Source organism: Ochlerotatus camptorhynchus, unplaced genomic scaffold, assembly GCF_037179485.1.
Source record: "Ochlerotatus camptorhynchus isolate MF236.1 unplaced genomic scaffold, CSIRO-AGI_Acam_v1.1 ptg000006l, whole genome shotgun sequence".
NCBI classification, from domain to species: domain Eukaryota; kingdom Metazoa; phylum Arthropoda; class Insecta; order Diptera; family Culicidae; genus Ochlerotatus; species Ochlerotatus camptorhynchus.
The window spans coordinates 3,228,421-3,253,682 of NW_027040498.1; the positions used below are offsets into that span (position 1 = coordinate 3,228,421).

The 25,262-nt window shown below is 39.7% G+C and overlaps 1 protein-coding gene across 1 annotated transcript in view; it reads right to left on the reverse strand.

Annotated features, from left to right (window-relative positions):
- Window positions 1-10,359: 10,359 nt before the first annotated feature.
- Atg9 (autophagy-related protein 9) overlaps window positions 10,360-25,262 on the reverse strand; it is a 36,401-nt gene continuing 21,498 nt past the window's right edge. Inside the window, exons 10-14 of the mRNA XM_065239764.1 lie at window positions 12,579-12,710; window positions 12,361-12,514; window positions 11,357-12,294; window positions 11,192-11,294; window positions 10,360-11,121 (exon numbers count right to left, since the gene is read on the reverse strand). Coding sequence (XP_065095836.1) covers window positions 10,921-11,121; window positions 11,192-11,294; window positions 11,357-12,294; window positions 12,361-12,514; window positions 12,579-12,710 — 1,528 coding nt within the window. The 3' untranslated portion in view covers window positions 10,360-10,920. The remainder of the gene's footprint in view (window positions 11,122-11,191; window positions 11,295-11,356; window positions 12,295-12,360; window positions 12,515-12,578; window positions 12,711-25,262) is intronic.

A 25,262-nucleotide genomic window follows, 5' to 3' on the forward strand; every position in this document is an offset into this window, starting at 1 on the left:
GGGAGGAGGGTCGCATCTAGTGCTTTCCCCAGGAACCGTTCACGGCCACCAGCTACTGCCCGTCCAGTCTTGGGCGTATCCAGCGAGGCATCCTTCAGATTACTTACAATCTCCGACACTCAATGCAAATCGCAGGCACACTTACGCTAGTTACAAAAAAAAAACACACCCGTGCAAAGAAACAGATCAAATAAACGTCACTCTCGCGAAAGCACACCCGTCGTCGTCGAACGGCAAAAAAAAAGGAATCGGTGGGCAATTTTGTGATACGGATTTCCAAAATCAACCGGGAATGCACGAATATCACCACACCCAATTACGAAACACGTTCAGAAGCACTTTTGGTACACTTTCGTTTGAAAACACTTAATTTTTTTTTTTCAAAAATAGTTGCGAGTGAACCAACATCATACCCGCTTAAATAAATAAAAATTATCGCTCGCGATGCCACAAATTTCTGGACCGCCGAAGTGGGCGACTCTATATACGATACAGGAAAAATTGTGTTTTGCACTGGTTAGCTCCGCGCACGCTGAGTATATAGAAAGAAGATTGATGACAATTCTGAAGATTTCTTGCAAAAAGATGATGCACGATACAAGTAGATGGAAGAAATGAAAGAAGATTTTTCGAATATTGATTCGCTAGTGTGAGATTTGTTGAGCATCTAGAATTGAGATTTAGATGTGTCGCTGTAAAAAAAAAAATTAGATTTTATTTTTAAACCGAAAAATCGCCTCCGAAATTTTTAATGCTCCATAATCGCAGCAGAACGTCAAAGTTTGTTTTAAAATTGACATAATTTTTTGAAGTCCGAAACTTTAAATATTTTTTCGAAAGGCACTAGGCCAAGCGCTGGTAAGCTAAATGAGGCATTGGTCCGAGTGTTATAAAGTAATAGATTGATGTAAGGAATTTTTTAACGATTACATGAGAAAATTTAAGGCAGGTTAGTTTTTTACTCTGCGGAATTTCACACTAAAAACACTTAAATTTTTAAATGGGATTATTTTAAAGATTCCGGATTGAACTTAAAGCATAAATCTTGAGCTAAGATAAAAAGATTTTTACCACTCATAACTCTGTCAACCGATGGTTTTTAATTCTGAACAAGCCAATCGATTGGACATTTTTCTACGAATCTGCTAAAATGAACACTTCATCAATTTTCAATTGGTCACTATTGAAAATTACACAAATGTCCAACTGTTGCAAACCATCACCGTGTGTGGTTGGTGTCCGGTTGGTCGTCATCAGCAGCAGTGGTTCTCCAGTACAAAAAGAAAACCTGCCCGCAAGCAGCGAGCTGCAGCCCACATAATTACACTGAAAATCTCAACATTTGATTAACTCCTATGTAGTAATTAACAATTGCTCATCCACTCTTATTGCACCGAAATGTTCATCAAAATATGTCGTATCTCATAACGGTATTATATTTGCCCCATTTTGTGATTTGACTTCTGCAAAACATCATGTTTTGGAGAAATAAACTTTTGTGTATTACTCGATTGCGTATTGCTCCCTGCGCTTTGATCAGAGAGCGTATTTCGCGTATGAGAGGGTGATTGCAGTTTGTTCAAAAGTGCATAAGTAAAATGCAAGTACTTTCGATGATTACCCGTAGTTACGATAGTGAAGATGTATACCCATATTCTCGTTTATGTCCGGGCGTGAAACCTTTTTATTTGATTGTGTGTGAGGTATGGGTTTTGGGTAGAGGTGGGCAAAACAGCTCATCTGGCTGAGTGGATCAAACCCATCCAGCTCACTAAAGGGAGTCGATTCTTTTGAACAGCTCTTCAGCTCACATTGAAATTATAGAAATTATGACACAAATTCAATATCGGAAAATTAATGAGTGGTTTAAGTGCTTAAAACTGCATAAAACCGTTAAAGTAGTCTAACCCAATAAATCCGTACCTTACAATATCAGGCGTAACATTTGATAACGGCACAAAAGCATTTGTAAACAAAATTTCTAAGGCCCATTACGCGCTAACCAAAGTACGCCCACGCAAACCAATACCACTTTCGGAAAGGTGAGAGTTGCCCCTATCCGATGACGATGTTGGTTTGCGTGAGCGTACTTCGGTTCGCGTGTAAAGGGCCTTAAAAAGTGTGTTTACAAAAGCTTTTGTGTCGTTATCAAATGCTACGCCTGATATGGCTCTACTTTTCAATGGAAAACGCCACTAACGCAACAACTTGTCAACCATCGCGTAAAACAAAATGTGTGTGTGTGTGTGTGTCATCCTCTATCCCTCACCCAGCCGGGGGCGTTGGACAAGTAGAACTGCGAATAATTTGATCAAATCTCATGCTCCGTAATGGTGCCATAGAGGTAACTCTAAGACTAGAAGGTCCCGAAATAACGTGCTCAACTTTTTGGCTCAGCTCTGGTACTCTCTTCGGTCCCAAGCTAATCGATTCACCACTCGAAACATAGGAAAAACCAATAACCCCTCATTTTATCTGTCAAACTTTCATAGCGAATCAAAACAAACATTGCGTAGTACTAGAATTTCGACTAGAATAGGGTACGTTAATCGTTTGCTTGGGACCAATAGGCTACTAAAGTGGTGAGCCAATTTAAATCGTTAGTTTCTTATTGATTGTTGATGGTGCCCTTTATGTTGTGAAAACTAGTACTTCAAAAAGGGTAACTTCTGAGGCAAGACAGGGTGTCCTCAACAAGTTAAGGGAACAGGATGCACTAAATGTCCACAACAGGTACAGCAAAACATCACATAGACGCCCTTATTCACACTAACTACTCAGGGGGTAGAAGGTCAAGAAGAGCCACCGCCGCCAACAGATTTTATTTGTGATGTTAATTCTCCAGCAGAATTTCTCTCACTATTCTCGGCTTCAACTCCAAACCATCAGCTCAGATCCGTATCCGGAGCTGAATCGTGAAGAATCGAGAGAGAAAAAAAGAACCGAAGAGCTGGACTGGTTCGAGAGCTGGACGGGTCCGAGAGTTGTCAACCTAAACAGCTCCCAGTGAATAATTCGAGTAGATGATTCGGATCCGGAGCTGAGCTGATAAGCTGGAGAGCTGCATTTCGCATTTCGGTTATTTGCTTCTGTGCGGATCTTCCGCTCCCCCAGTGAACGATGGGAGGAGAGGTGAGAGCACAGATGCTGGAGGAATAGCATCAGCAATAAGAGCCGGGTACATAAATAAATTGGATAATACCTGTAGACAATTAACATCGTATAGCACATGTGCATATGTATCTCTCTTTGTCCCAAACAGCCGCTTGGAAGTTTTCTTTGTTTTTTCCTCTGTTCGGGACCTAACACTCCTGCGACCAGTAAATTGATCTATTGTAGTATATCCCGTGTCCTTAGTTTAGTGCATGTCGTATTACTCCATCGCTATTGAGAAATGATGAAGTATTCGATTTTTTTACAGTTGCCACTCTTGCATTTATCGCAAGGATCCGACTCTAATTGAAAGGTCCCGCTATTTATACCCTTCGATGTGTTGAAACACCCTCCAAAGGCGCGCCCCTTTGTCAGTCAAAATTGGATTCCTTAGCAACAAAATTAAGGTATGACACCGATAATGACCATGCATCAGAACCCTAGTCTTAACCACTTCAAACTAGGGAACAACGATTAGAAGATTAGGAATCACATAGATGAAGACAACTAACTCATTTTTTTCCTTGTTTCAAGATCATCCTCGGTAGACAAAGCCGAATCTTGTCACTACCAACAAGGCATAAAAAGTAACAAGGACTAAGATGTGTTCCTTGGATTACTGAAAATTCCTGTTCCCCTAGTTTGAAGTAGTCAGGACTAGGAATCGGTGGTAGATCTTACATCCCGTAACGTACCACGAAAAGGTGATCTACCCACGTTACGGGGTTTTTTTTCTTTTACCATTGGTGCTGTCAATCAGTAGGCACATGGTGTATTACGCGCGGTTTTGGTTTACGCGGTGACTGGATTGAATTGTTTAGACTTGTGATATCAGTGAGCTGATGAGCTGCGGTTCCTAAAAAATGAACCGCGGGTCATCAGCTTACTTTAGAGAATCGGGTCTATAGAACAGCACGGGAGCGGATCGCCCATCTCTAGTTTCGGGTGTGGACGGGCATATGGGTGTTAATATTAAGTTTACATTAGGCTGGGCGTTGGCCAGATTTGGATTTTTCAGGTATAATCCTAAATAGGACCCTAGATTATTTAATACTCTAGTAACCTCAAGTCCGTGCTCTGTCACAAAGTTTCATTGTGATTAATCAACACTCAAAGGGGTAAAAAATCAAACTTGGGATGAATTTGAAAGAAAGAGAACTTGGAGTGTAGAGCGCACTGCCCACTGAACGATTCTGAAGTCTGGCCAAGTGAGTGGGGTATGGGTTTATGTGATTGAACGTCATTTATGTATTGATACATTCAAACCATTGGCATTTGAGAGGATCGCAGTAGGCCGCGCTTGAAAGCTGACGTGTTTTTCTTTTGCTGCGTATTTTTCGTCAGCGAATTAAACATTTTTTGCATTAAATTTGTTAATTGGATGATCAAATTAACATGGTGAGACCAGTCCAAATACTTTTTTCAATAAAAAAAAATAAACTAAATAGGTACGTGCCAGGAATCAAAAGAACATTTTGAAACTGGAACTGTGTGTGTGTAATACTAATATCGAATTGATAGTGGTAATACATACATGCGGGGCTTATTGTAAGTGAAAGTAACCTCGGAATGGACGTGACTCTCCAGACATTCTGAAATGGGTTGCTGGATCTGCAATAGAGCTATCACCTTCTAACTCCCGGACTAAAGCTGTCTCAAATGTCCATAAATGTGACGTTGTAGAGAGAGTTCTTCCATAATAACACTGCCGGCCAGTGGGGGTTAGAGGGAACACACACACATACACACACACACACACATTCAAACCATTGGCATTTGGTATTTGAGATAAGACAGAGATAGGATGCGGAGGGCCCGCTTAGGGGGAGCGTAACCCATGTTATGGTTTCCATTTATTAAATAGTTCAGATAGGCTAGAAATGACACGTTTACTAACATAACTCTAACACTAAAATGATCCCGAAACTAACGCTCATTCATTGCACTTTAAGTCATAAAGTAGCATAGTTGAAGATGCTAACTTTCAAATAACAGACTGTAGTGGTAATTTTTATACGATAGATGGAGTAGATGAAAGTATAGGAATGGTGATAGTTCCGTTAGAGTACGGCAGTGTGGAAATTGCATATAGATAGTAGAATAGCGAGCTAGGACAACTTTTAAAGGAAGGTACAAATCGGTTTTTTCATCTCTCTTTACCAAACTCCCCATTTGGAGAGGGATGGTGAGGGGTGGAGTGTAGAGTGCACTGCCCACCGGTTGATGCTGAAGTCTGGCCCAGTAAGTGGGTTAGGGTCTAATGATTTCTGAATGGACAATACAGTGGACGTTTTATTTTAAACTCTCTATATTATAATCTTTGAATCAGTTTTAGGGTGTTGGGTTAACAGAGGCATAAGGGAAAGCATAATGTTCATACTTGAAGGGTTCAGAGCGGCTGTGCTGTTCGGTGGTAGTTTGACCTTCCTTTCAAAAACAATTTGGCTCTAGCACAATTTTAAACTTGTTCTGCATTAGGGTAGAGCACTACTTCGTCGTAATCGCCCATTTCCGTTCTATCGGTCAAAAAAGATCAATAATATCAATGATTTCACCATGCACAAATCAATAATAGGTTTGTTCCGATGCGTTAGTTCATTAGCTACAACGTAAACCCTGTTAGAGCGCATTATATGAATATTTACGCTCATTGTTCTCAAAACAAAAGAAGCGCTCCTAGCGAATCCCCTTTTTCTACGTTTATCCGTAGGACGAAGGAAATCTAATGGCGTTTCAATGCGTTAGGATGGAATTGAAACTCGTAGAACGAATTTAGAATCAAGAAGCAGTATTACATTTTAAACAATATCTCAACAATTTGTGACTCTTTATCAAATCCAACGGTACGTATGGAAAGGTAAATAAATTTAGAAATCATTTTTGACAAAAATATTTCATTTTTCGTTCAAACTCGTTCAGAAAAGAGAGGTAAAGCGCGGGTTGTGCTAAGTAGGACGGAAATTAGATCAAAAACCCTATTCACATGTTGCAATTATTAAAAAGAGTTCGATATAAAGTAGCTAAATTCAATTAACCACTTTATTCGAGCAGTTAAAATGACGTTTACTACCACTCGAACTTTGAAATAAAACATTATTTTGTGATTTTTTCTTCTAGAACCACGAGAAAAGTAGCCAACATTTGTGCGTTTTATAAAAAAAAATAGAAATTAGTTGGTCCAGTTTTGTGGAATCGCTGGTAGAAAGTCACGCCAAAAGTGCTTGACAAAGTGGTCAATTACTCTCTCATACTCGAAATGTGCCACGACCAAATTGGCACCCTGACGCCCTATACGCTCTCTGACCGAAGCGCAGGGAGATTTGGGTAAATGTAAAGGGTGATACGGTCAAAATTTGGTCAAGGGAAAACGCGTGTAAATCGGTGAAATCGTTTATTTAAAAAATCAAATTAAATTTCTTTTTCATGTTCAATTAGTATAAAATTCAGGAAAAATATTCAGTTAGGCTTCCGCTTTTCCAAATCCGAATTGCCGGGCCTTACGCTTGACCCCTGCCATCTGATTTTGTACAGCCACCTTGTCCACCTTCTTCGCCGCAGAAAGCCAGTTTACCTTGAACTGCTGCTCGCCCTTAGCAGTTTTTTTTTGGTCTTCTTTAGGTTCCGCTTGACAATAGCCCAGTATTTCTCAATTGGGCGGAGCTCTGGCGTGTTGGGAGGGTTCTTGTCCTTGGGAACCACCTGCACGTTGTTGGCGGCGTACCACTCCATGGCCTTTTTACCGTAATGGCAAGATGCCAAATCCGGCCAAAACAGTACGGAACAACCGTGTTTCTTCAGGAAAGGCAGCAGACGTTTATTCAAACACTCTTTCACGTAAATTTCTTGGTTGACAGTCCCGGAAGCTATGAAAATGCTGCTTTTCAAGCCACAGGTACAGATGGCTTGCCAAACCAGATATTTCTTTGCGAACTTTGACAGTTTCATGTGCTTGAAAACATCTGCTACCTTTCTTCTTCCTTTTGCCGTATAAAACTCCTGTCCCGGAAGCTGCTTGTAGTCGGCTTTGACGTAGGTTTCGTCGTCCATTACCACGCAGTCAAACTTCGTCAGCATCGTCGTGTACAGCCTCCGGGATCGCGCTTTGGCCATCGTATTTTGTTTATCATCGCGATTTGGAGTCACTACCTTCTTGTAAGTCGATAGTCCGGCTCGTTTTTTGGCTCGATGCACGGTTGTAGACGATACACCCAGCTTATTTGCGGCATCTCGGAGAGAGAGGTTAGGGTTTCGCTTGAAACTACCGGCAACTCTCTTTGTCGTCTCAGCGGCTTCCGGTTTTCGATTTCCCCCCGATCCAGACTTCCTGGCTGTCGACAAACGTTCCCCAAACACTTTAATTGCATTTGTAACGGTTGATTTGGCAACTTTTAGCGATTTTGCCAACTTCGCGTGCAAGTAGCTCGGATTTTCGCGATGCGCGAGCAAAATTTTGATACGCTGCTCTTCTTGCTTGGACGGCATTTTGACAACTGAAGAGTGAATTCCAAAATCAAAATAGGAGCAACATTCTACACACAAACCTTCAAAATGAGGGGTGTTCAAGTTTTTTAAATGCAAAATTGAAAGAAATACGTCAAGTTGATATTGACCAAATTTTGACCGTATAACCCTTTATGTTTACCCATTTTTGGGTAGGTTCAGTTTTGACGTGTTGCGTGTATAATGGAACCTTAAAACTGGAAACGACCGTTTGAACGAGATAAGCTGTACCTTTTGCAGCCTTTCCAATATGGTGTGAACATTTCAGTATCTAGCCAACCGTTAAACATTTTCAGGTTGAACAGTTATGTCCATAAGTCTAGTCTTACTGGAAATATATATTGATCATCACCCATTCTTGTTCGAACAATACAATTATTTTTGAATGGTTTCGAACGAAAACAAGAATATGAGTGCATTTCTTGTTTTAAAAATATAGCTATTTCCCGGGAAGCCGAACCATATTTCGGACAGGAAACAAGCTTATTGGCAAATTTTTCAGAAATGGTTTCCCGGATTGTTGGATTGGTGCCCCGATTAGGAAACCTACTGACTATGACAGCTTTGCTTTGCTTTTTTATTTCAAAAATAAATCACATTGAATCGAACAAAAAATATTGTAGACCACGCAGATTTTTTTCTTTGAATCGAAAACAAATTTGATTAGATTAAAAAAAACTGTTTGTTGTTTTTAGAATCAACTCTCCATGTGACTGTGAGTAAATTCAACAATATTTTTCTTTGATTCTATCATGACGTTTCTTGAATCAAAACAAATATATTTTTTTCCAATTATGCGCTTCTTTTTGATTTAATTTTCATATTTTTTTTTGTTGTTTATTTAAGAGGTTTTCAGCCTTGTACGACTTACCTTGTGAAGAGCTAGTCCGAAAGTGAGTGGAGTATTTCCCGCGTATGTTTATGAAGCGTTGCCATAGAGACCTCCGTTTACGGGCATTGAACTGTTGCGCTTACAACGGAGGGTTGCACACACGGCTTGCTGACTCATAAGTGTCAAGTTAAGACCTGTTTACACTAGCGCTTATATATGCCACACAAGCCTAAAGGCTGATTCGCCTCTGAAGCATCCATATTAATTGTTTTTTTTTATAAAGACTGGAACGCGCAAAAATTGATCGACAAAAAAATCATTTCTTTCAGTCAAAATTCATATTACAAAAATCTTCTTATTTTTCTTTTGGTAGTTCAATTCATATATTTCAAGGAAAAAATGTTCCTTTATTATTTTGGTTTCCCTGAACTGCCGTGCCTTCCGCTTAACCCCTTCCATTAAATTTTGCACAGTGGTCTCATAGACCTTATTCGCCGCCGAACGCCAGTAAACTGCTGCTCGTTTTCCATGGATTTATTAGTTTTTTTTTTTAGATTCCGTTTGACCAAGGCCCAATATCGTTCAATAGGGCGGAGTTCTGGGCTGTTGGGAGGGTTGTGGTCTTTGGGTACCACAACCACGTTGTTCGCATCGTATCACTCGATTGCCTTTTTCCCCATAGTGGCAGCTCGCCAAGTCCGGCCAGAACAGTACAGGTCTATTATGTTGCTTTAGGAATGGTAGCAGCCGCTTTTCCAGGCACTCCTGGACGTAGATCTCTTGATTGATGATTCCCGTAGTAATGAAAATGCTGCTTTTTAGACAATACGTGCATATGGCCTGCCAGACGAGATATTTTTTCGGGAACTTCGATAGTTTGATGGTTTTGAAAATTTCAGCCACCTTCCCTTTTCCTGATGAGGTATAAAACTCCTGTCCAGGAAGCTGCTTGAAATCCGCCTTCACATAAGTTTCGTGTGAGAACGTCGGATTCTCTTGCTGCGCGAGCAAAATTTTGACACGCTGCTCCTCTTGCTTGGACGTCATTTTGAAAACTGGAGAGCAAACGATGAAAACTCATCAAAGCAACCATTGTATATAACTCAACTTCCAAATGCAGCATATCAGGTTTTTTATGTATTTTTAACAGAAATACACCAATTTGAAGTTGACCAATTTTTGCGCGTTCCAGACTTTATTTTAGATGAAATCAAAAAATTAAAATCTTTCTTTGGACGTCAAACAATATTTATTATACTTACAATACGGTCGTTATATACGGCTTGCTGAATTTGTGAGCTGCATCGTGGGAGCTGCATCGCTAATTCGTGTAGCCGTGGCCGAGGCTGGAAACCTCGGTCCGGTCACGACACGGGGATCTGCTAGGCGTCCGCTTTAATGTACGTCTCGTCGTCCATTACGAAGCATTTTGGCTGCACCAACCACTTGCGGTACAGCTTCCTGGCGAGGGATTTGGGCACCGTATTCTGTTTATCGGTTCGGTTAGGTGCCTTTCTTACCTTGAAGACAAGAAGTCCGACCCGCTTCATTGTCTGCTGGACGAACCAGACAGAAGAATTAATCTTCTTGGCCACGTCCCGGATCGAGAGGTGCGGATTGCGCTTGAAATAATCCCTCACCTTCCTTGCATTCACGGGGTCGATCGGTCGTCTTCCCTTTTCTTCCACTGCCAGCTCGCCGCTGGGTCGTCTGGGTCTCCTTGAACGATTTTACCACACGGTCAAATTGTCGATTCCTAACTGTTTCGCGATCCACCTGTGGGACTGGCCTGGATTTTCCACGACTTCTAAATTTAAGGAAGGGTCATCAATTCCATTAACTGCTCAGTTAGTTTTCAACTTTAAAATATTTTGTTTTCATTCTGTTTTGTTGATGTCGAAAATAGTAGTGAGGTTGAATATATACAGAAAAATGTCCTCTTTTCTTTCTTTGCTAATCAATCCAGCCTTGTTGTAATGAGACTTTAAAAAAAAGCGTCCGCAGTATAAATATATCTGTTCAGTGTAAATTATTCCTCTCCGATGTTCTAAACCGTCTATTTACAAACTTAGAGACCAATAAAACTTTGTCAAACTGGTTTCACGAATTCTGCACTTCCGCACAAAACCTAAGACGACATTGTAAGTTGTGCGGATAAGTAGTTTCGTCCAAAATAATTAGAAAACGATTTCCTACTTAAAATTAGTGGTTCGAACGCGCGCTGTTTAGCTTCCGCTGCTGTGAAACACTGAGTGCCTGAATCTACGACTGTATCCTTTTTCGAGGGATAGCTACGAAAATACATACTAACATTCACACTTACGTAGAGAACATAACCGGAACGATCCGTCCCCAGTTATGCAGTATTTCATATCACTTTGTCTAAAACATGGAACTATGATGGTATCCTACCATTAGACCCACTCGGCGCTTTGCTATGACTTTTTGCTGCCGAGTAGGGGTGTTCTCTCGGCAGCGGATGTCGAAGTTGTCGCAGCTGTCGATGCAGCCGCTGCCGTTGACCCGGACCCACTAGAACCGGGGAAAACGACTAATGGTGATTGTTGCTGGTGCGGCCGCTGCCATAGTTGCCGTTGACCCGGCTCGCTCCGAAGACTGCCACCGCGTCGTCGCATCTGGGTTTGGGTGTTAAGCTTTCAATTAGAAGGTTTCATGCCGATAGAAGAACATTTTAGAAGAACTTACATGATTGTGATGCAACTCATGCAGGTACAAAGTACTAAGACACATGTCCGCCGCCGTCACCTCGTGCGACGGTTGCTGGGACGATACACCCTCACCGTACAAGCTGTAATGATGAAAAGAGATTATAGTGATTGAAGACAATAGGCTAACAACATTCTCTAATACCTTGAAAGAAGCCCGTTACGGGAGCCTTCAGCAGGCCCTTCTCGTCTGCTCATGCCTCCTCGGGTACTGAAGCTCATGGACGACCGTGGATCACCGACGCCGCCAGCTTGACTAGATGAATACATCTGACTACCGCCAATTGCTCCCATGCCTCCTTCATTCTCATCATCGTCGTTCTCATTGATATCTTGCAAGAACGTACTCCTAAGAGGAGCCGTACTACCGTCCGTAAGGTTTTGCTGAAGCATTCGTTCAAAGTCGAACGACGGAGGCGAATTGTACTGATAGTGTGATTGCACAGTAGACTGTTGAAGATGCCCCGCCTGTAGATGAGGTGCCGTTGTTGGTGGTGGAACCGATGGAGGTGATCCAAATCCTCCCAGATTCAGTGATAAGCCCAACTGTTGCGAGTTGGACAAGTTGTGGGTTTGCAGAATCGGATGAATTATCGATTGGTACTGCTCGCCGAGACTTTCCATCGACAGGAGACTCTGTGCCATGGGGTTTGTCATGGTGGGTGCACCTCCATACAGCATGCCCCGCTGTCGGTTGAGATCTTGTAGGGCGTGGCGTTTGATACCCTGCACAAAGTTTCTGGCCTCCGGTGGCATCTGCCATGTCGGATTGGTGAGTGTAAAGTGGACCAGGGAAAGTTCAGTCTTGCCGTGCTCTCCCTGGGTGTACTGATTGTTGTCCACTAGTGGAGTATTGATGGCTTCGTTGGAGTCCTTTTCGATGGCACTGTTGGTGATCTGCCAGTCTGGATTGCCATGTTTGCGGACGTCCAGCTGAGCGAACGAACACACATCACCAACCCCGATGACATCGACCGTAAAGTGACGGAAGAAATCAACCAAATCAAGCGCTTTTGGCTTGACAACTAACAGCAGAACGAACGGCGCTACAAAGGGGCTGAACAACTCGTTCAGAATGTACATCTGGAAAACAGTCATGGTTCAATGAAATAAGAAATTATTAACGTCGGTTCGAAAGTAGTATCTTACAGCTTTCAACTGGAAAAATTGCTCAAATTGGTCTCGAATCATGGAGGTGTGGGCATAACCACGCCATGAAGCCGGGAGATAGTGCACATGGGCAAGGACGTTTCTCAGCAGCTGTTCCGGACACCAGATCATGTTCTCGTCTGGGATCATAGACCTGCGACATAGGTTAGAGTTTAACATTACAATAAGTTGAATTTGTAAACCGTCGTTGTACACACCTTGAAATGACACTCGCTGCACCCAGAACGGTAAAAATGGTGAACACATGCTGCACCTGAAACACATCTTCGTCGTAAACCGCCAACAGGAATATCAACGATGCGACACCGCCACAAACGAAGGCCACATTTCTGAAAGAAAGAAAAATGGAAAATGTAGAGTTAGGTACTCCCAAGTTTCTCGAAATGTTGCACTAGCTCTCCGCCTTGCTCTGAATCACGGATGTACTTCACAAGGATTGCTAGTTTTACATCCGAAAACGATATACCCAAGTTGGTACGAGAGCCTCTGCATTACGATGGTGATATGTCTGTCCGAAAACAAGTGCCCCCGTGGTAAGACGCTTCAACGATGGATTACGTTTCGTTTAGAGTCGGATTAGCAAACAATTTCAAACACATGGTCATAAAATCATCTACTTGGTCGAAAGGATTGCGATTTCGTGAATTTGGGATTACAGAAAACAGTAGGTATATGAAAGCCTTCGTTGTCGTCAGATTAATTTGCATCGCAATTAATAAATGCTAATATTTTATATTAAATGTCTTATTGTTAATTGTTTAAGCTTGTTATGTTCAATTTTCGTTGTTCGATCTCTTTGATGTTCGATGAAACGCTTACAGTGAAATTGTAATATTCAACGTAAACACAACATTTCATTTTCATTTTGCAGCGTTAGGTGGGCAAGTCAATCCAAAGACTGAGGATAAAGGAAGGGTAATGGCTGAATAGTCTATGCGGACCACTTGAACGCCATGGGAAAAGCAAGGGATTGATTCATCCTTTCACATAGGGTAAATGTCTCTAATGTTAGCCTATGGATCTAAGATTGGGCCCATCGCTAAAAATCCGATTTTTTTCGATTTTATCTAGACGAACACGTTATTGGGACTTTACTAATGGATATTTTTGGTTGCTATTGAAAATTTAGCCGGTTGCTGAATTTATGTAAAGGGTGTCCACGATGAAATTGCCACACACAAAATTGATTCGCAAAATTCGAGTTTTCATCCGATTGCCATCCAATTTTCAGGGATTGAGAAATAACTATTAAACTTCATTTTACCATTTTACTCGTATTTTATTTACAGTCCATACGCAAATGCCCGCACCTTGGCCTTAACCCCGGCCATAAGATTCTGCACAACCTGTGAATCAACCGTTTTTTGCATGTAAACCCATACTTTCTTCAGTTCCTCTACTGTCTTCACTACCTTAGGTCGTTTAAGAAGGTGCTGCTTCATAATCGCCCAGTACTTCTCGATGGGGCGGAGCTCCGGAGTGTTGGGAGGGTTGAACATTTTCGGCACGAAATTGACCTTATTGTCCGCATACCACTTCAGCACGTCCTTGGAGTAGTGCAATGAGGCCAAATCCGGCCAGAAGATTGTTGGGACGTTGTGGGCCTTCAGGAGAGGAAGCAGCCGCTTCTGGAGGCACTCTTCTATGTACACCTGTCCGTTCATCGTGTCCTGGGTAACGAAAGGTGCACTCCGCTTCCCGCACGTGCAGATGGCTTGCCAAACCAGGAATTTCTTCGCAAATTTGGACATCTTCTGAGTGCGGACATGCTCCGGAACGCTGAACTTATCCTTGGCCGTGAAAAACAGGTTGCCGGGGATCTGTTTGAAGTCGGCCTTCACATATGTTTCGTCGTCCATGATGCAGCATTCAACTTTCGTCAGCATGTTGAGGTACAACTTCCTGGCACGGGTTTTGGCGGACTTGTTCTGCTTCTCGTCGCGATTAGGGGCCTTTTGTACCTTGAACGTTCGAAGCCCAGCCTTAGTTTTGGCCTTCTGGACAAAACTTCGGCTTAGGTGCAGCTTCTTAGCCACATCCCTAACGGAGGCGTTCGGATATCGGTTGAAGGCCCCAACTACGCGGTTGTGATTTTTGGTGTTGTACGGAATACTTTTTCCTTCACTTCTGGGCTGCCGATCGGTGGTCAACCGTTCCTCGAACCGCTTAATCACTCGCGACACCGTGGAATTCACGATTCCCAACGTTTTAGCGATGGAACGATGCGAGAGATCCTTGTTCTCGTGATGAATGCGCAAGATTTTATCACGCACGAGCTGTTCTTTCGACTCCATTTCCGCGAGTTTTGATCACAGGACTTTAAAACTTGCAGGATGTAAATAATGCACTATGAACTAAATCCACCCAAATTTTCATTAAATTCTACCCAACGGTTAAAAAGTTAGAGCAATTTCATAGTGTGGCAATTTCATCGTGGACACCCTTTATGGGCCCAAATTAGAGACACTTAGGCCGACATTACCTGTATTTCCCGTATATACCAAATTGCAGGGTGTCCATTCAAATTTAATTTTTCAATTCCCGGTTTTTTCCCGCGTATTTAAAAAAAAACTCTACCTTAAACGATGATAATGAGGGATAATGATAAAATTTTGTCAGCACAATTCCTCTACAATATGCAGGACTGGAAGTGGGTATTTTATACAATAGTATTAACTACAATAACGAAAATGAATATATAGGAAAATATTGACCCAAAAAAACAATAAAAAAGTGACCAATAGCGACATTTATTTATCGGTAAGATATTAAAGATATGGATCTAATCTGTCGTTGAATGTGATCCGCTTTGACAAATATTATAAATTCCCAAACCATTATGAGCATTTTACAAGCTATTTTTAAATAAAACAAATGGTTGAAGCACAGACAAACAGACGTAACTCTTGGAAAAAGTTTTTCTTGAAAACATAGTATCTCAAAACATAGGATCTCAGTAACGACATCTCTCGGACTTCTCGCGGAAAACAAGCTTGCTCGCTAACTCGCAAACAATATTGCATAAAAGTTTTATAGAATGTATAGAAATGTCAAAGTGATCCGATGCCAGCGCTGCGACGAGTAGTTCGCGGAACTGATAATATTCAAATCAACCGTTAAATGCGTAAACGAAGATACACAATGAAGAGTTACGTCTGTTTGTCTGTGGTTGAAGCATCTTACAAATTTGTTTTCGAAAAATCAGTATTAATTGGATAATCAATAGGTTAATAGGTTACAATCCATTTCCCACACAGTACTAATTTTTCTGCCACGATTTTTTGGAAACCAACCGTTGAATAAGTTGAATTTAGATTCAGATCGCGAATTGGTTGAATTTCGGGATGTGAAAGATTGGACAGAGAAATTTATTAGGAAATCGTGAAATTGAAAAAAAATGAGGCACAGAGAAAAATGTTCAACGTCTTCCTCAAGTTTGTCAATTTTAACCCTCCGTTACTCGCGCTGTTGTACTTTGTACAACACACATGAGTTTTCCATTGCCATTTTGTTGCTGAGTAACCAATCGATCTGAAACCAACCAGTATTCCTCAAAAAACTTGTTTTGATCTAAACAAGCTAAACTTTGATTACAGTAAACACCTAAAAAATGCGGATAATAGGGAAAATGTAAATGGAAACCGCGTAAACTGTGACCATACAACGTGGGATTTGACTTAATTGAGTGCAACATGGAATACATCGAGATCCTGACCAGATAGAAAATTACTGTCTTGGACAAAGTTGTTCAGGAGATTATAGCCTTGTCGCTGGTGAACAGTAGTTCAGAATTTTCTCACTACGTAGCGCTAGTATACATGTGAAATTCTCGCATGTGATATATCTCGAGATCCTGACCAGATAGAAAGTTACTGTCTTTCACAAAGTTTTTCAGGAGATCAAAGCCAATTTCTTGGTGCTCAATAGTTCAGATTTTTGTCCCTACACGACGCTAGTATACACGTGAAATTCTCATATAAAATATCTCGAGTTCCCAACCAGATAGAAAGGTACTGTCTTCGATATAACTGTTCAGGAGATCAATACATTTTTGCAGGTGAACAGTAGTTCAGAGTTTTCTCACTCCACGGCGCTACTATACATGTGAAATTCTCGCATATAAAATATCTCTAGATCCAGATAGAAAGTAAATGTATTCGGCATAGTTTTTCAGGAAGTCAAGATCTTTTTGTTGGGTGACAATAGTTCAGATTTTTCTCACTATGTGGCGCTAGTATATACGTGCCTTTCTCGCATACTCAGCTCGAGATCTTGATCAGCTAGAAAGTTGCTGTCTTCGGCAAAGTTGTTTAGGGGGTCAAGAATTTTCTCACCACGTGGCAAATTTTTCGTTGAGATCCAGCAAAATAAAATACCGAGCTGCTCGGTGGTGCCCATCTCGGCAAAAAATCTAAGTGTGTAGGTACATCCAAAGTCATAAAGAAAAGGCCTGATAATATGAAATTACCATCTCTTTCATTATACCGTTATTTCTACGCTTCTAGGAGTGTGACGTCGAATTTATGGTTACATACATCTTATCTTAAATCTAAACGAGAAGAATCTACTCAGTTCATCTAAAATGTGTAATGTAATGTAAAATGTATAAAATACATACACACGAGTTAGCCAGTCGAGCCATAGGACTATCTCAGTCGTGAGATTGTTTTACTCAGTTATCTGGAGAAATTTCCAAAATCGTAGTTCACTCAGCGCTGAGTAACCTACGCTCCCGATCATAAGTTTAAATACACCCCCAAAATACATGCAAATGTGTTTTGTTCAAAGCTCTCTCATTTTTTGAAAATTATATTAGGCAATTTGCTTCTTCGTATTTCCTTTCAAAATCTTTCAAATGTTCTAAAAAACGAAAATTGGACGTAAAAGGACAAAGATATGAACATAGCACATTTGCATGTTTTTTGGGGGTGTCCTTAAACATATAATCGGGAGTGTACGATTTTATAAATTTCTCCATTCAACTGAGAAAAAGTACCTCACTCTCTGAGTTAGTCTCGTTGTCCGTGCACACGTAAATACAGGGATTTTTTTTTGTTCTAGACCCCTCTATAATACATTTTGAAATTAGCCTAAAATGAAAGGGAGACTCTAAACATTCATTTGGTGGAAGTTTCAGCGATATTGATCTTTTAAGATAATGTTTTCCATCTGAGATACGTGTAAACACTAATTTATCAGAAGTATACAAGTGGATCGAATCACCCCAATTTATGTATCCACAAAGCTGCATGAAAATCTTCACCAGTAAAAGAAATCCAGAATATATTTGTTAGGATGATGTAAATTGTATTTTTATTTTATGATATTTGATAAGCGAGAATCGCCCGCCAAGTTTTGAGAAATTTCTGAACTACCTTTCATCAGTCAAAAGATCTTTATCTCCTTAACAGCTTTGCCAAAAACAGTAAATTTCTAGCTGTTCAGGATCTCGAGATATTATATATGCGAAGATTTCACGTATATCTTAGCGCCGCGTAGTGAGAAAATTCTGTACTGTCGACCAACGAAAAAGTTTTGATCTCCTGGACAACTTTACCGATGACAGTTTAGCAGGTCTCGAAATATATCTAATGCGAGAATTGCACGTGTATACTAGCGCCGCTTAGGAAATTCTCAATTATTGTACACCAAGCAATAGACTTTGACCTCCTGAACAACTTTGTCGAAGACAGTAACGTGTATACTAACGCCACGTAGTGTGAAAATTCTGAGCAATTTTGCACCAAGCAATAGGCCTTGACCTCCTGATCAACTATGCCGAAGACAGTACCTTTCTATCTGGTTAAGAACTCGTGCTATTGTATATGCGAAAATTGCACGTATATACTAGCACCACGTAGTGAGAATTTTCTAAACTACTCTCCACCAGCAAAAAGGTTATGATCTCTAGAACAACTTTGCCGAAGACAGTAATTTTCTATCTGGTCAGGATCTCGAGATTTTCCATGTTGTAAGCAATTAAGTCAAATCCCACGTAGTACGGACACCGTTTACGCGGTTTCCATTCACATTTTATCTATTATCCGCATTGTTTGGGGGTTAACTGTGATAAAAGTTTAGCTTGTTTAGTTAAAAACAAGTTTTTTAAGGTATACCCGTTGGTTTCATATCGATTGATAGCTCGGCTGCAAAATGGCAATGGAAAACTCACACTGTTGTACAAAGTACAACGCGCGAGTACTCGTGTTACAAAAGTTGGCGCGAGTAACGGAGGGTTAAGACAAGCAAACACTTAAAGATCTCGAATAAAAAAGCTTCTGTAAAACTTCAAACATAGACAAATTTTCATATCTCTGGAACCTAGACAAGTGTTCTGGATCGTATCAATAATTATTATTGTTAGTTAGTTTGTTTATGTCAAATTCTTAATTCTAAATTTGTATAAATACCATTGCTTAAAAGTAAACTTACCACTAGATACATGCACTTAAAAGTATTTATATTAAAATCCAAATCCTAAAGTCAATTATATATAATCGTTTTCGCACCACCCTATTACCTGTAAATCGATGTCGGCCTTTTACATGTGTCTCGAATACTCTCACTGACCCGGGATTATTACAATAGCCTATTCTGTGATAGCAGACCAACACCAGCTTCTCTGGCTCACTGGATAGTAGGTAGTCATCGAGAGTGTAGCAGACGGTAGTAGTAGTAAATTGGGGCATGAAGTAGTTCGCCTCCTCGTGGTGTGCCCTGGAAACGTTAATTATCGAACCCAAGGGACTACAGCAGAGTAAGGACGCTGAAACCCCATCCAGCTCGTCCCAGGAGGTTGATAAGCCCTGCACAAACCCTCGTTGTGCAAAGGCAGGAGTGACACCGGGTTCTTAGAGTACTTAGCACACGCAGCTGGTAAGCGGTCACATCTGTCCTGTTTGGCCCTGGACAGTTGGCTGGCTATCACGTCTGCTCTAAAACTCAGGCGAACAACTAACAGCGATCAACAAGAGGAAGGCCCTGCACAGCTGCTCACTGTGCAGTAGCGAGTGTCACGTCTGACACAACACTTAGTGATGCGCCATAGCGCAACCGGCCCCCTCCCATGACGTAATGCTTTCGGGCGGTTCCGGGGAGGCCAAGGGCCTAGAGCACAGGGTAAGGTTTAGTGGGTCGGGAGTGCTACTTCTCCCATCCCCACACCCTGAGTTATCTTCTCAGGTATCTGGGAGCAGATTCCCCCCTGTATGAAAAAAAAGACGGTAGTAGCCGAGATCGGGATACATAGAGAAGACAGTTGATCTCCACCCGGTCACCGATCTGGACGTACACACGTTGCTATCGGTCGTACAATATCGTTCTAAATACGAAGTGTTAAAGACTTTTATTCGGTGGAAGAAAGACTCGGTCCGTTGGTTTGCCTTCTCTTGGTGCCCACAAGATTGCCGTGTCGGCGGACTCGCGATTTTCCCGCGAGTGTCCACGAGTTTCTTCATTTCTCGTATCGAACAATCATTATTTTGGAACGAGGATAATTTTCCCGAAAAATCTCGATCTTCAAAAAAGTTGTAAGATTCTGGTCTACATTTAAGAGGAAATTGAAGTTTTTTTTTTATTAATGCTGGTACTTAGTAATTCGTTATCTTTAATTCAAACAAATTAAGAAAGCATAGAATAATTTACGATATGTTAGAATGTAAGTTCACAGTCCGAGAAAAATTTAATGTTTCTAAAATATAGAAAAGATTTCATGATTTTAAACATAGAATTTATCTAAAATCTGGGATTGGAAATTTGTTGATTTCGGACTTGTAGAAAATACAATTTGATGGGCTTGGAAAAGAACTTCTGAAAAAAGAAGATTCTACTACATGATTTTTCGATGTTTGCCGATACTAAAACTTCCGGCCTTCAAAGATTTATCGAAATTCAGGTCTTTGAAAAAATCTCTAGCGCTTGGAAAGTTTCCTTAGACCATTATTCAACATCTCAAGCTTGGAAAACTTTCAAGATGACGAAGAGATATCGGAACCAGCGTTTATTTTTTTCGAAACCTTTTTTCGGTTTTTTCCAGTTGTCTAACCTACTTTTTCCAGTTCAATTGAAACAATTAAAAATGGTAAAATACCCCAAGTACCATCACAAGTTTTATCGCATGATAAAACCCAAATCCTTACTTAAAGCATAGATTATTATTTCGCTTAACTGTTGACCCTAAAGAATACAGTATGTAATATGTAGTAAGGTCAAAATATGTCATTCTTAATTGGGGATTGGAATTGAGAAGAGAAATGCAAGTAAATTCCAATGATGATTTTTGAAATAATCTTAACAGGATTCCAAGAGGATGATTTGAGAATGCTTAGCAAAATTTCAAGGAAAGTATTTTTTATTTTATTTATAGTAATTTTTACACTCTCGGATCACTCGTGCTTTATCCGGGTGAGATTTGAACTCATGATTTTGGAGTGAGAGGTATGGATTCAGATCTTTATGTTTTACAGACTATCCTTGGTATTCAAAGATGTCCTAATGTTGGTATCTGGTTAGCACAAAGTGCAGCAATTAATGTTTAATTTATTTCTATGTCCGGTGTCGAACATTTGCATGCTAAGCATGATCGGAGTTTGCAAGGAGTTTGAGACGGCATGAATCTGCTTCTCTATCTTGAATTAGTTTCGTAACAGGATATGTCTCGCTCAGCTTTTATACTAGAACTGCTTCACTCGGAAAACTGTGGCAAAAGAATTCAAGCAATGACACCATATGCATTCCAATGACACCATATGAAATTCTATAAATTTAGCTTTAGTATTTAGTATTAGAAACAACGACAAAATCACCGTTTGATCCGGGCGCGAACAGATTGTAAGTGAGAGAAACGAATAATATGAAAGTTGTAAGCAAGAGAATATAATGATGTATGTGCTATAAAGTTGAATGATTCCAAGTAACATTACAAGTTTAAAGGTTTAATGGATTCTTCAAGACCAAATTATGGCCTACAAGACTAAGATCAATCAAGGGCTTTGGAATTACGAGTACTGCATAGAAATGGTTTGAAAGCTATTTGTCTGACAGAACTCAATGGACTGTTTTTAATGATTCTGTTTCCAGTCCCGTGGGGAATAACCTTGGAGTGCCCCAGGGAAGTGTATTAGGGCCCCTGTTATTTATTATGTATATTAATGACTTGAGACGTGTTTTACGATTTTGCGACATTAATCTTTTTGCAGATGATACTGTGTTATTCATTGCAGCTAAGGATTTAGATGATGCCGTTTTACACTTGAATGAAGATTTGCGTTCTCTAAGTAGATGGTTGAAGTATAAGCAGTTGAAATTGAATACAAGTAAAACTAAATTTATGGTAATTTCGCGGAATCGAGTAAATGAGAACGTCTCTGTTGTAATTGATGATGAGACTATTGATCGCGTTCGGGAGATTAAATATCTTGGTGTGATTATTGATGACACACTTAAGTTCAACTCTCACATTGACAATGTCATCAAGAAAATTGCCATGAAGTATGGAATTCTATGTCGACTGAAAAACGACTTAACTATTGCCAGTAAAATACAGCTATACAAATCAATCATCTTTCCTCATCTTGACTTTTGCCCTTCCATTTTATTTCTGGCCAATGCAACACAAATATCGAGATTACAGCGCTTGCAGAATAAAATAATTCGTTTGATTTTGAGATGTAAATGATTCACTTCCTCAACTTTGATGCTAGACGCCTTACAATGGTTTTCGGTGAAGCAAATAATTGTATATTTGACTATGGTGTTCATTTTTAAAGTAGTTAACCGTTTGCTGCCTCGATATTTGTGTGATCGAATTGAAAGAGGAAGTGACTTCCATAGATATAATACTAGAAACGCGGTTGAAATAAGAACACCACATTTCTTGACTTGTGCTTCACAAAATTTATTATATTATAAAGGAATAAATGTTTTCAATTCGATGCCTAGACATATCAAACGTTCAGCAACACTTACAGAATTTAAAAGACATGGATAGCTGTCATAACGACTTTTTTTAATAATTATTGTAGCACTGCAAAAACTATTTCTGTTCGCCTCGATGGTGATGATGGATTTTTAATATTTGATTTAATAGTAGATTAATTAAAAACAAAAGTAGTCTAGTTTGAGCCTCGCGCGCGTATTACGGATATAGAGGACTGAATTTAACATTTGATAAAAAAAATAATGTAATTTTGAAGCTTATTTGGAAGATACCTTGAGTTAGTAGTAAGTTTTCTGGCAAATGTTGTAAGCAAGAGAATATAATGATTCCAAGTAACATTACAAGTTTAAAGGTTTAAAGGATTCTTCAAGACCAAATTATGGCGTACAAGACTAATATAAAATCTAAATTGTTACTTGGGATGAGTATATATGATCTTTCCCGGTGCAATTTGGGTTTTCCCGCATTTTTCCCAAAATATTCTTGATGTTAATTAAATTGCCTTGAAGTTCTTTTGTAGTTTGAGAAACTAGCCTGATGCTCGCAATACTTCTCATCATTTTTTTAACTTCTCTCAACATTTTCGGACTTCCTAAAGTTTCCACAATTTTCCTAACGATCATGAATCTTCTCTGAAGTGTTAAAAATTTACTGAATTTCTCGAAACTTTTTTTAAATTTATGTAATTTCCCTGCTCTGGAATATCTCTGCTCTGATGTTCTTGATGTTTTTTGTTTCTGGGTGGCAAATGAATTTCCATTTTGAAATTCCTGGTTTTTTCCTGGTTTGTATTTAAAAACAATTTTTAATAAAAAAATAATAAAGTGAATCCTTGTACCATCATTCTTCGCGCAATGCGGAATTTCACAAACCAAAATAGGTATTAAGGTTCTTGTGAATGCCCGTGAAATCTGTATCTGATTGTTTGCTGTAAAGAAGCTAGTAGGGAGCCGCGCTACCTCGTCGTATCATGGCGCCTATTTCCGTTCTATGTGCAAAGCGTTTTCACTCATGTTTTTGCAAAAACATCTTTGCTTACAAGATTAATTACGATTGACACGATTGAGCGATTTTAGGGGTGTATGACGAAGAAAAGCTGAGATACGACGGACTAGCGTGGAGCCCTATCTAATGTCTGAAATTTAGAGATCTATAAGTCCCTAAATCTTGAGATTTCTGTTTTTGAAACTGCGATTTTTTTAACTTTATTATTGAGATTTTAAGCCAACGGGCTTGTTTATCTCCAGGTGAAATTGCGAAGTGTGATATGAATGAGGACTCTTTGAACAAACCTTTGCTTCTAACAATTTTATGGATTTCCAGTTTGTTTAAATTTTCCGCAAATTGTCGACGATTAAGGATCTTGTTTAGCGGTATTTTGATTACAACATGATTTCAAAAGCATATGATTAAAAGATTTCATAAACAACACAGGTTTAACTTCGTAGAACTTCCCTGAAGGGTTCATTGAAGTTTGTACTGCCTGAATTTCATGGGACTTCCCCGCAGTTCGAATGACTTTTTTTTTTAAGATCTTAGTTCGGAGTTTTTTGAAATTCATAGGAATTTCTTAAATATCGTGGCATCGAAGTTCGTAGAAATTCTCAGAAGTTCGTAGGACTTCCTTCAAGTTCGAAGAACTTTCTCGAAGATCTGTGGACTTCCCTTAAGTTTGAAGGACTTAACTGAATATATGAGGACCCTAAATTTAGAAGAGCTTCCCTGAAGTTCATAAGGCTTTAAATATCGAAGGGTTTTCCAAAAGTTTGTGGGTCTTTCCTTAATTTCTTGGAAATTCCCTGAAGTTTGCAGAGCTCCCATGAATTTCGTAGGATGGTTGGTTGGTTGGTTGGTTGTCTTTATTAAGGAGATTTTCAGCCAGACGCTGGTTCATCTCCAGGGCAATTTCGTAGGACTACCTGTAGTTCAATCGACTTCTCGGAAGTTATAGGAACTTTTTTGAGCTCGGAGAACTATGTTAAGTTAAGAGGACTTCCCAAGAGTATTGAAGACTTCTCTGAAGCTCGGAAATAATCCATAAGTGTCATAGGATTATCCTTAAGTTTTAAGCAATGCCTAAATGTCGTAGAAGTTACATTAAATCTGTAGAAAATTCTGTAAAATTCTTAGTTATTCCCCAAAGATTAAAGGACTTTCCTGAAGTTCGTAAGACTTCTCTGAAATTTGTAGAACTTCTCTGAAGGTTCGGAGAGATTCCCTGACCGTCGTAGGTCATCACAATAGTTCACAGGATTTCCCTGAAACTTGTAAGACTTTCCCGAATTTTGTAAAACTTGCATGAAGTTCGAAGGCCTGAACTGAAGTTTTTATAAATAGAACTTTTTTATTGACATGTTGAATAGGTACTGAGCGGTTCCATATCATTAAAGCAACGAGTAATTTTCATCTTTTTTGATTTGCCTGAAACCTTGCATACAAGTTTTTGGGGAAGAAAAACGCCGTTTTGCATACTTGGTTCGCCATTTTGAATCTAGCCTTACTTATGAGAAGGGCCTATGAAAAATGCACATGATATCTTCAAAAAATTGTATCTCGGAAACGGTTTGTCCGATTGGTTTGGTGTCTTGGGCAAAGTTTTAGACAATTGTTGGTGTTATATGGAAAAAATATGCACGGTAAAAAAAAAAGTTTGGTATTTGTGTTTTGAACTAAAATATAAATTTTCCCTTTAAAGTGACATGTCAATAATTTTTTTATTATCTTTATGTTATAGCTGACTGAAAATGCTATCTAGTGCACAGTAGGTTGTTCTGGAGAAAAATAGGTTACGATGAAAAAAATTGTTTTTTAAAAAAATACAATTTTCAAAAAAGCTATTAAGAAAAGTCAAAAAAGTTTGTCACCCTAATTTTATGAAAGTAAATCAAATTTGCATACAAAAAGTACTTCGGTAACATTTTTCTAAGATGCACCGTTTAGAAGA